Source organism: Sprattus sprattus, assembly GCF_963457725.1.
Source record: "Sprattus sprattus genome assembly, chromosome: 3".
Classification (NCBI taxonomy): Eukaryota; Metazoa; Chordata; class Actinopteri; order Clupeiformes; family Clupeidae; genus Sprattus; species Sprattus sprattus.
The window spans coordinates 27098942-27111441 of record NC_137922.1 but is presented as its reverse complement, the minus strand read 5'-3'; the positions used below and the strand labels follow the sequence as shown (position 1 = coordinate 27111441).

Genomic DNA, 12500 nt, shown 5'->3' with positions numbered 1-12500 from the left:
CTGGAGTGTAGCGTGACGAGCTCCGGCGACCCGGAGGTGGGGTGGGTTCTGCCGGACGGGTCGCGGGTTGAGGCCCCGTACCGCAGCGCTGACGGGAGGCTGGCGGTGTCGGAGGCGGGCGAGCTGTCGATCCGTGCGGTGGACCACGCGGACGCAGGGCTGTACTACTGCACGGCGCAGGCGGGCGCAGACTTCAGCGCGATGCCCTTCCGTCTCGCTGTGGAGGAGTCGTCCAGCCCGCCGCCTGGGGGGGAGGGGGTGTCGGCACCCGTGTCGGGTTTCGCCTCCGAGCGCATGTCCCTGCCCTGCGAGGCGTCGGGGTCGCCGGACGCGGAGAGGCACTGGATCCTGCCGGACGGGCGCGTGCTGAGCCCCCACTCAGGCGCCGCTGCCCACTCAGGCTCCTCCCCCCACTCAAGCTCCTCCCCCCGAGCCCTCCTCTCCCCCGACGGCTCGCTGGTCCTGCCCCACGCCGGGCTCGCAGACAACGGCTACTACAAGTGTGTGGCGGTCAGCGTGCACGGCGTGGACGTCCTCGCCACCAAGCTCACGCTCTCGCGTCGCCCGGGGAAACCCCTGCAGAGGCCCCCTGCCCAGCCCCAGGGGGCCAAGGGGCTGTCCACGCGCGTGAAGGCCCCCCAGGAGCGGGGCGAGGAGACAGAAGAGGGGGCGTCTGGAGACGAGGGGGTCCAGGAGGCCGAGGAGGCGTCTGTGAGGAGTGTGGGGACACCGCCGCGGAGACGTGTTCCACCGGGAGGGGGGGGGAGGGGGCATCCGTCACGGAACACCTGGAGACGCCCGGGGGTGCAGAGGAAGATCGTCAGGCCTGGTTCCCATGGTAGCGAGAGAGGCTTGGTGGAGACGCGGCGACGGGTCGGTGTGTCAAACAGTCAGATCGATCCTGAGCGCTGGGCTGACATCCTGGCCAAGGTTCGGGGCGGAACCAGAAGCACCACGCTGAGCCCGTCTCTGACCCCCACAGAACCCTCGCTCACACACACACACACACACACACTCACAGACGAGGTGACCCCCACAGAACCCTCGCTCACACACACACACACACACACACTCACAGACGAGGTGACCCCCACAGAACCCTCGCTCACACACACACACACACACACACTCACAGACGAGGTGACCCCCACAGAACAGTCACTCACAGACGAGGTGACCACTGCTACGACACCGCAGTCAGACCTCACCTCCGTCACCACAGAGTTCCCAGACGAGCAGGAAGAGGAAGCACACACACACACACACATGACATCAGAGTCCGAAAACCTCACGACAGAGAGTCCACTGGACCACTCAGAACAGGATCAGACCGAAGAACCCACAACTCCAGAACCTACCACAGAAAGCCCAATGGACTTCAGCTACCCCTACACTGAGGTCCAGACTGCCCAAACAACTGAGTTCCCCCAGGACCCAGAACAGAACCCAGACCCAACCACAGACACCCCCCTGGAATTATATGACCCAGAGGCTCAGATGGAGGACGCTACCACAGACACACCCCTGGACATACGATCCCTGTATGCTGAGGAGCAGACACACGTCATCTACCAGATATCTGCTCCTGACACAGACACAGACCTGTTCACTGAGAGCACACACACACTCAAGGGGACACACACACTCAAGCGGACACACACACTTGAGGCCACGGACCGTCCTCTCCTGGCGACCAGTACTGCTGACATCAGCACATCTTCAGCCAATGCCACGGATCTGTCCAGCACGGAGGGAGAACGTTCAGATGCTCGCGTCACCATGGACACCTTACCCACTGTCACTACACCACCATCACGGGGGAGATACACACACACACCTCAGGGAAGGCGAAAACACACTCATCAGGATAGAAACACACACACAACACAGGCCAAAGACAGAGACACAACTCACACCAAAGACAGAGACACAACTGAGACCAAAGACAGAGGCACAACTCAGACCAAAGACACACACACAACTCAAACCAAAGATACACACACAATTCAGACCAAAGACAGAGACACAACTCAGATAAAACAAACACACACAACTCAGATAAAACAAAGACAGACAACTCAGGTGAGAAACAGACAAACAGCTCAGGTAAAACAGCAAGTTAAAACCCAGGACAGACACACAACGCAGTCTGGACAAAGAGTCACTATTGAAGGTGATCAAAAATATAAAACTACAACTGGCCAAAGACTCAGCACTGAAGGGCAGCAAAGACATACCACTCAGGATGGCCAAAGATCCACTACTGAAACTGATCAAAGACAGAACACTCAGACTGGCCAAGAAGAGCAAAGACACACGAGTAAGAGTGGGCAAAGACTTGATACCAAATCTGATCAAAGACACTCCACTCAGAGTGGCCAAAGAGTCGATACGGAGGCTGAGGAAAGACATACCACTCAGACTGGCCAAAGAGTCGATACGGAGGCTGAGGAAAGACATACCACTCAGACTGGCCAAAGAATCGATACGGAGGCTGAGGAAAGACATACCACTCAGACCGGCCAAAAACATGTTGCCAGAGGAAGAGGAAGACACAGAGCTCAGGGTAGGCAAAGACTTCCTGCTCTGAACAGACAGGGAAACAGGAAGTCCAGTGTGCAGGATAAGGACATGCAGACGCCATCTCAGGGAAACAGGAAGTCCAGTGTTCAGGATAAGGACATGCAGACCCAGCACAGCTCTCAGGGTGAGCTCACGCCCCTGCAGCCCCCCACAACTCCCCCTCCCACAACTCCTCCCACCAGCACCAGCTTTGCAGTGAACCCCTACACCCGCCCTGCAGCGAACCCGACCACCCCCAGCACCACCACCACCCCCTCCTCTACTGTGGGCTCCATGACCTCCATGACCCCCAGCCCAGACTCGCCTTTCACCCCCCCCAGCAGCACAACGTGGCCTCAGGGCAGGGGCTCCCGGAGGCGTGGGGGGGGGAGCAGACGAAGAGGCCGGCCCGGTAGCCGCGTCAGGAACAGACCCGGTGGCTCCAGGACCCCCCTGCTGGACCGGAACAACGCCCAGCCTGTCTCCCCGACGACCGCCTCCACGTCATCCACCGCCTCGTCCCCAGCTTGGTGGCCCACGGTGGCGTCCCGGCCCAGAATAGAAACGGTGCCGCGGGCCAAGAGCACGGCAGCCAGCCCCGACCCTGCTGTTCCACTCACCGACAGCCAGACGCCGTCACCGGGCAGATTGAGTCACCGGCTCAACACTGGCTCTTTATACAACACAGAGCCTGGTCGTGACGTGGAGGGTAGAGCTCCACATGTTTCCCATACAGCCTCACAGGGCACTTCCTCTCAGGACACCGCCTCTGAGGAGCGCCTCTCCCCTCCGCCTCCCGAGCCCAGTTCCCCGTCTGACTCGAGTCATCAGAAAGGGTTTACGAGCTTCCGTCCACCAGCTGAAGAGACTCACAGGGGGGGCTCCACAGAGCAGTCAGGACCTGGGATGCACTCACACACACAGGTGGAGACATCTCACACACACAGAGGGACAGCTCACACACACACGGACACATCTCACACACACAGAGGGACAGCTCACGACACACACACGGACAAATCTCACACACACACGGACACATCTCACACACACAGAGGGACAGCTCTCAACACACACACGGACACATCTCACACACACGCCAGAGTAAGGTCAGATGCAGAGCTCAGTAAGGCAGCAAAGCCTGACGGGCCAATAACTCCCTCTTCTGATGACATCATAATCCAGTTGCCACGGCAGCCATTCTCCTCAGCTGCCCCGAGCACTCGGGATGACATCACTAGAGAACGTGACCTTAAGAACCCCAGTGGTGCTCTTGATACAACAAACATTACCAAGGCTGACCAGGAACGTTGGGTTACCGTGGAGAAACCCACTGTTACCAGGGGAACCGGAACCATGGAGACACAGTCCAGAACATCATCTGATGGACAAACCCTTCCAGGAGGAACCTCTGCTGAAATAAAAACAGATCCTGACACAGACATAACAAGAGCCTTGCTTCCCAGAAGAGTCAGTGTCACAAAAACCCTGCTTACTACACAACCCTTCAATCCATCCAGCCCCAACCACGCCCCCACTACTCCATCAAGAGTAAGGCCACAGGAACCCATACACCCAGACACATCCAGGGTACGGCCACAGGCACCCATACACCCAGACCCCATACACCCAGATACATCCAGGGTAGAACCACAGGTACCCATACACCCAGACACATCTTCCACGAGAACAAGACTTGGCACAGTGGACGGCATTAATCAGATACACGACACACACAGGGAGGGCGGCACTAGCCCACACATACCCAGAGAACCCAGTCCTAACCCAGGACAAATTTATATTTACAGGGATAGGACACCTAACCCAGGCCAGACTAACATACCCAGACAGCACAGTCCTAGCCTAGGACAGATTTACAGAGAGACGGCACCTAATCCAGGACAGACTAACATTCACAGAGAGACGTTACCTAATCCAGGACAGACTAACATTCACAGAGAGACGGCACCTAATCCAGGACAGACTAACATTCACAGAGAGACGGCACCTAATCCAGGACAGACTTACATTCACAGAGAGACGGCACCTAATCCAGGACAGACTAACATTCACAGAGAGACGGCACCTAATCCAGGACAGACTAACATTCACAGAGAGACGGCACTTAATCCAGGACAGACTAACATTCAAAGAGAGACGCTACCTAATCCAGGACAGACTAACATTCACAGAGAGACGGCACCTAACCCAGGACAGACTAACAGAGAACACAGTCCTAACCCAGGACAGACTAATATTCACAGGGACAAGGAACCTAGCCCAGGACAGAGATGGTTTTCCCACTCAGACCCCCGACACACTGGTCCTGTTCTCAGACCTGACAGTTCCCCTGTCAGACACCCAACCCCTGCCCCTCCCTCCATCCCCATGCCCTCTACCCCACCTGTTCCCCCACCCCAGACATCCCCCTCCCCCACCAGACCCAAGAGCCCGCATCCTGCCCAGCCCAGCCCAGCGGTGCCAGCTGCCCGAGGGAAGCCGCGAATATCCTCCAGTAGCATCGCCACGGTAACCGTGCCAGCGGAGGCAGATGCCCACCTGCCCTGCGTGGCCAGCGGAGAGCCGAGGCCCTTCCTGTCCTGGACCAAAGTCTCCACAGGTGCCCCGTGCTTAGAGTTAAACACAGCATGACTCACAGCTTAGAGGAGAATAGAGTTAAACACAGCATGACTCACAGCTTAGAGGAGAATAGAGTTAAACACAGCATGACTCACAGCTTAGAGGAGAATAGAGTTAAACACAGCATGACTCACAGAGGAGAATAGAGTTAAACACAGCATGACTCACAGCTTAGAGGAGAATAGAGTTAAACACAGCATGACTCACAGAGGAGAATAGAGATAAACACAGCATGACTCACAGAGGAGAATAGAGTTAAACACAGCATGACTCACAGAGGAGAATAGAGTTAAACACAGCATGTCTCACAGCTTAGAGGAGAATAGAGTTAAACACAGCATGACTCTGAAGTCTAGGGCCTCCGAATCGGATTTACTTTTCACACCAATCGAATCTTTTAATTTCGTAAATACGGAGGCTGGCAACGAGAGATTTGCGTAAACACGGAGGCAGCAGATTGTGGTGAACCGACTGTAGTACATACCTCACGCCTGTGGGTGGCGCTTTAGCGCTTTATTTACACAACTGAAAAAACGTGAAAAACCTAGAAGAAGGGACTTCACAGCACGAGGATAAACACATTACACAAGACATTCAAGCTCCAATTAACAACATTACATCATGATAGTTAATATCAGTGGTCAGACTAAAGGATATGCGAAAACGAATTCTTTTTTCTATTGATAATAAAGAGTTTGGAACAGTAACATGACATGTCTGTCATCCCATTTCCCATGATGCATTGCTCCGAGCATTTTACATACATTTATGAATAACAAAGCAAATTAAATCGCTGGCCAATTTATATTTGTGGTCATGAAAGTTATGTTACGTCTGAATAAGAAGAATTAGATCAAGATAGGGGGCTAATCAAAAATCAGAAGACTGGGTTAATGTTAGTGAATTCGAGGCCCACCACGAGTGAGATTTTGAGGGAGAACAAGTTATATATATAGTGGTTGGAGATGGCGAAAAGATCACGTGGGGCAGTGACGTCATCAGGTTGCGTGAAACCGTGCAGACGAACACCAGCCCCCGTACCGATTCAAATCTACTCACTTTCTACCCCGGACTGCGATCGTTGCGGAAACAAGGTGCGGATAGAGAGTGTTCGTATGTATGATAGGGCTATCGGTATTATGAACAGATCGGATGCAAACAAACTAGACTTCGTGTGCACGACGCCTTAGAGGAGAATAGAGTTAAACACAGCATGACTCACAGAGGAGAATAGAGTTAAACACAGCATGACTCACAGCTCAGAGGAGAATAGAGTTAAACACAGCATGACTCACAGAGGAGAATAGAGTTAAACACAGCATGACTCACAGCTCAGAGGAGAATAGAGTTAAACACAGCATGACTCACAGAGGAGAATAGAGTTAAACACAGCATGACTCACAGAGGAGAATAGAGTTAAACACAGCATGACTCACAGCTCAGAGGAGAATAGAGTTAAACACAGCATGGCTCACAGAGGAGAATAGAGTTAAACACAGCATGACTCACAGAGGAGAATAGAGTTAAACACACAGATGCATGACTCACAGCTTACAGAGAATGGAGCAGTCTTAAGGACTGCTGGAGTGAAAATGTGGAAACAATAATGAATCTGCAATATATATATATATATATATAAATACTGTAATCGAATCGAATGCAATATATATTAGATACTAGAGTCTTTTTTGAGTAATTGGTTTCTGTCTGCTGTAAATATCAATGTTCATCCCAGCCCATCTATATCTTTGGGACTGTGATCCTGAGACATATACATTTCCTGTGATAAATGTGTAATCCAGTTAGCATGTCCTGTTAGCATGTCCTGTTAGCATGTCCTGTTAGCATGTCCAGTTAGCATGTCCAGGTAGCGGTGGTTTCTGTGTTTTCCTGTGGACTCTGTAATCCAGTGTTCCATGTTCTGACCCATGTTCTGACCCGTGAGTAATGTTCTGACCCGTCACTGTCCACAGGAGCCAGTGTGGCCCAGAACACACGGATCCAGCGCTTTGAGGTCCATTCCAACGGAACCCTGATCATCCGGAGCACGCTGCCATCGGACCGGGGCCAGTACATGTGCAGTGTCCAGAACCAGCACGGGGAGGACCGGGCCGTGGTCTCGCTCGTGGTGCTGTCGGAGCACCCTCGGGTCCTGAGCGCCCGCTACCGCGACGCCACTGTGCACATGGGCGGGTCCGTGGACCTGCTGTGCCAGTCCCAGGGCCACCCCAGCCCGCTGGTCACCTGGGTTCTGCCGGACCGGGGCATGGTTCACACGAGGGCGCTGGCGAGCGCAGGCCAGAGGGTGACGCTGTTCCCCAACGGCACGCTGCGTGTCACCCAGGCTAGCTACGCGGACCGCGGCGTCTACAAGTGCATCGCCAGCAACGCGGCGGGAGCCGACTCCGTCACCGTGCGCCTGCACGTCTCCGCACTGCCGCCAACCATCATCCAGGGTCGCCATGAGAACGTCTCCCTGCCCGAAGGAAGCGCCGCCTACCTGCACTGCTCCGCCCACGGGGCTCCGATGCCCGACGTGCGCTGGACCACCCCCGACAACACACAGCTCCGCCCCTCGCAGTTCGTGTCGGGGCGGAACTTGTTTGTGTTTCCCAACGGGACGCTGTTTGTGCGCTCGCTGGCACCGACAGACAGGGGGCGCTATGAGTGCGCCGCCACCAACCCCCTCGGCGCCTCCTGGAGGGGCGTCAGCCTGGCGGTCGTCACGGCTACTGCTGGCTCGGGCCGCGCTCGCATCACAGTCTCTTCACCCCAGACGACAGAAGTGCGATACGGCACCCGGCTGCACCTCGACTGCATTGCTATCGGCGACCCAGAACCCCGGATCATTTGGAGGACCCCCTCTAAGAAGCTGGTGGATGCCCAATACAGGTGATTCACTCAGGTTACCCCAATTTAACTCCCATAGTAAATGCATGTGGGTAACATATAGGCTAGCAGGCTAAGCAGCCGTTCACTAGCAGCCCAGTACAAGTAGCCCACAAAGATAGAACACATGTAGATAGAATGTATACCAGACGTAATAATTTTAATACAAATATTATACTTTATTTATTTGATTTTATTTATTATACTTTATTTGGCTTTATTTAATTAATTCACTGCAAACAATACTTTGTATTGAACATGTTAGCAAAGAAATGTGATTACATTGTTACAGGTCATGAGCATCGAGCTCATGTAATAGCATGTCTGTGTATGTCTCCAGTTTTGACCCCAGATTGAGGGTCTTTCCCAACGGGACCCTGGCGCTCCAGTCGGTGACGGAGAAGGACGAGGGCGACTACCTGTGCGTGGCTCGGAACAAGATGGGCGACGACTACATCCCACTGCGCGTCGCCGTGGTTACCAAGCCCGCTAAGATCGAGCAGAAGCGGTCAGCCAGTCAGGAGGTGACGTACGGCTCGGATCTCAGGGTGGACTGCGTGGCCTCGGGGCTGCCCAACCCAAAGATCCAGTGGGCTCTGCCGGACGGAACCATGGTCAACAGCATCATGACCTTTAACCCCAGCGTGAGCGGACCCGGGCGCTCCCGCAGGTACTATTGTTTCAATAATGAGAGTCGACACTGTTGAGAATAAATAGGCGATAGCATAGCCCTTTTACTTTAGATCTTCTCAGCAATAAAACAGGCTACATACAGTGCATCCAACCTAAGAGACGTTACAAAATAACTGACATAGAATGTTCTTAATTCAAACAGTATTCTAACTGACTGATTGCCACACAGAATATACAACTGAAAATACATTCTACTTAAAGTGTCATTATTTCCAACAGGTACGTGGTGTTCGACAACGGGACGCTGTACTTTAACGAGGTGGGCATGAGGGAGGAGGGCGACTACACCTGCTACGCTGACAACCAGGTGGGCAAAGACGAGATGAAGGTGAGGGTGAAGGTGGTGGCCGACGCTCCGGTCATCCGGAACCAGAACCGGACCCAGGGGGGCGTGGTGCGAGTCCTCTACGGCGAGTCTGTCTCCCTGAGCTGCGAGGCGAAGGGAGAACCCACGCCGACCGTCCTGTGGTTCTCGCCGGCCAGTCGGACCATCCCCGCCTCCTCGGACAAGTACCGCATCCACACGGACGGAACCCTGGTCATCCAGAAGGCGCAGCGGCTCGACGGAGGGAACTACACCTGTCTGGCTCGGAACAGCGCCGGACAGGCCCGCCAGGTGACCCGCCTCGAGATCCTGGTGGCTCCGCCCACAATCAATGGGCTGAGGGGCATGGCCAACAGCGTGCGGGTGAGGGGCGTGCGGGACCAGCGGACGCTTCTGGACTGCGAGGCCACCGGAACCCCGGTTCCGCGAGTCACGTGGGTTCTACCCGGCGACGTGGTTCTGCCCGCGCCGTACTACGCCGGCAGGATGACGGTGCACCGGAACGGAACGCTGGAGATCCGCGGGCTGAGGCACGGAGACGCGGCAGCACTGGCGTGCGTGGCGCGGAGCGAGGGCGGAGAGGCGCGTTTGCTGGTGCATCTGGAGGTGGTGGATCCTGACGAGATCCATTCCCCCGTGGCCCCGCCCTCACCGAACTCCAGAGCAGAGACACGCCCCCTCACGCTCGGCGTCCCCATTGCCCTCAACTGTACCCTGGAGGCCACGCCCCCGCCACTCCTCCGCACCTGGATCCTGCCCAACGGCTCCCCGCTGGCCAGCGGCGCCCGGTTCTCCCGGTTCTACCACCGGCCCGATGGGACGCTGCTCATCAGTAACCCGTCACTGTCTGAGGTGGGGGTGTACCGGTGCAGTGCGGGGCGCAGTGGGGTGGTGGTCGCGGAGCGGAGCGTGGTGCTGGTGCAAGGGCGCCCCCCGGAGATCAGCAACCGCTACAGCAGCCCCATCAGCATCCTCAACGGAGCCAGCCTGCAGTTACACTGCCAGGCCAGAGAAGCCGCCACCCGCTTGAGCTGGACCCTGCCCAGCGGGGTGGTTCTGACCCAGACTCAGCGCGCCGGCCGCTACGCCGTCCTGCCCAACGGAACCCTGTCCATCTCGCAGGCGTCGGTGTACGACCGTGGCGCGTACGTGTGCCGCGTGGCCAACGAGTACGGCAGCGCCGCGCTCACCGTGCCCGTCATCGTCATCACCTACGCGCCGCGCATCACCACCGGCCCCGCCCCCACCACTCAGGCCCGCCGCGGCGTCGCCGTGCAGCTCAACTGCGCCGCCACGGGACTACCGCGCCCCGAGATCGCCTGGGAGACGCCCGACAGGACGCGCCTGGTGGTTAGCCCTCAGCCACGCCTGTTTGGCAACAAGTACCTCCACCCCCAGGGGGCGCTTATCATCCAGAACCCCTCCCCCCGGGACTCGGGCTTCTACCGCTGCACCGCACGCAACGTCATCGGAGTCGACTCCAAGGGTACCTACCTGACCGTGTTCTAAAACATATTCTTCAAAGGACACACACCTGACTGTGTTCTAAAAGCATACACTCCTCAAAGGTGTGTGCACATCAACGGGCACCTACCTGACTGTGTTCTAAAACATACTCTTCAAAGGACAGACACCTGAATGTGTTCTAAAAACATAAAAACATTATCTTCAAAGGACACACATCTGACAGTGATCTAAAAACATTATCTTCAAAGGACACACACCTGACTGTGTTCTAAAACATACTCTTTAAAGGACACACGCCTGACTGTGTTCTAAAACATACTCTTTAAAGGACACACACCTGACTGTGTCCTAAAACCTACTCTTCAAAGGACACACAACTGACTGTGTCCTAAAAACTTACTCTTCAAAGGACACCTACCTGACTGTGTTCTGAAAACATAAAAACATTATCTTCAAAGGACACACACCTGCCTGTGTTCTAAAAACATACGCTTTAAAGGACACACACCTGACTGTGTTCTAAAAACATACTCTTCAAAGGTGTGTGCACATATGAATACCTGTCCCATATCCAAAAGATTCTTTCTTGTATTCTAAAGATTCTTACACACTCATGTTCTGAGAATACTTTGCTTTGTTCTAAGTGTTCATGTGTTCCAAAAATACTTCCCTGTGTTCTACTGTCGTATGTTGAGACAGATGAATGCACACCTTCAAAGCAGTCCACTGGTGCCTACAGATTACTGCTTTACACAACACCCCTGCTTCAAAGGTGTCTGCACATTCTCTCCACACCTCTGCACATTTTTTACGCTAGCCCCAAAGAGACCTCCACATGTCCCAGAGCTCCGTGATCCGGTTCCAAGTGCAGAACAGCCTCGAGTCCTCAGCCAATCTAGCAGTGAATCTATGCAGGCGTGAAGAGAAGGCTTATCGGGTCTCTGTGTGTGTGTGTGTGTGTGTGTGTGTGTGTGTGTGTGTGTGTGTGTGTGTGTGTGTGTGTGTGTGTGTGTGTGTGTGTGTGTGTGTGTGCGTGTGTGTGTGGTATGATCTGTGTGTGAGTGTGTGTGTGGTGTGTGCCAACGCTGCTTCAGGATGTACGGTTGGAGTTTTTCTCAGGTGCAGCTTTGGACAATTCACTTTTTGGAGGAGAATATTAACAGCCACCAAATGTTGAGTGAATGGTGACCCTAACTGGGACCTAAACGAGAAACTATTCTCTAACTCCAGCCCTCTAATGCAGGATGGATGTAAATAATATAACCACTGCATACGGTTAGGCATCCTCTCCACACTCTCACACACACACACACACAAACACACACACACACACACACACACACTTACACACACTATTCTGTAACTCTAGCTCTCTAATGCAGGATGTATGTAAATAATATAACCACTGCATACGGTTAGGCATCCTCCCTATGGCAGTGACAATGAAAGCTTATGTCAATTTTGCTTCACATGTGTAAATGAGTATATATATATACAGCATATGTGTGTGTATGTATTTTGGGGGGTTTTGCAAAATAATTTTTATGAGATGCATTTGTCCCATGTGTATGTGCTTGTCCTATCAGATTTGTCCCATGTGAAGGTGCTTGTCCAATCAGAGATGAAATGCATTTGCGAAGGTGCTTGTTCATGATGTTATGTGAAGACTATGTCAGGAAGAGGATGACTGACTTCCTTGGGCCGTGTTGTGTGAGGGAGCAGAGGCAGAATCAGAGGTAGAAGGAGGAGATGCAGAATCAGAGGCAGATGGAGAGGGAGGAGAGGCAGATCTGTGGTCTGGGTTGTCTGGTGATCCTGTACTGTTCTCTCTGCAGACAGTCCTATCTTGTGTATATATAACAGCCATGTACGACAGCATGTGCACAATACCAAAGGAACTATTTTATATTCAATGTTCTGTTCC

At 54.1% G+C, this 12500-nt stretch overlaps 1 protein-coding gene across 1 annotated transcript in view; it reads left to right on the top strand.

Annotated features, from left to right (window-relative positions):
* mxra5a (matrix-remodelling associated 5a) overlaps positions 1-12500 on the top strand; it is a gene marked incomplete at its 5' end in the record, with an annotated part of 16983 nt that overhangs the window by 4430 nt on the left and 53 nt on the right. Inside the window, 6 exons of the mRNA XM_080835424.1 lie at positions 1-930; positions 1324-1604; positions 1698-5182; positions 7176-8094; positions 8432-8761; positions 9004-12500. The exon at positions 1-930 is cut by the window's left edge and continues 507 nt beyond it; the exon at positions 9004-12500 is cut by the window's right edge and continues 53 nt beyond it. Coding sequence (XP_080691550.1) covers positions 1-930; positions 1324-1604; positions 1698-5182; positions 7176-8094; positions 8432-8761; positions 9004-10618 — 7560 coding nt within the window. The remainder of the gene's footprint in view (positions 931-1323; positions 1605-1697; positions 5183-7175; positions 8095-8431; positions 8762-9003) is intronic.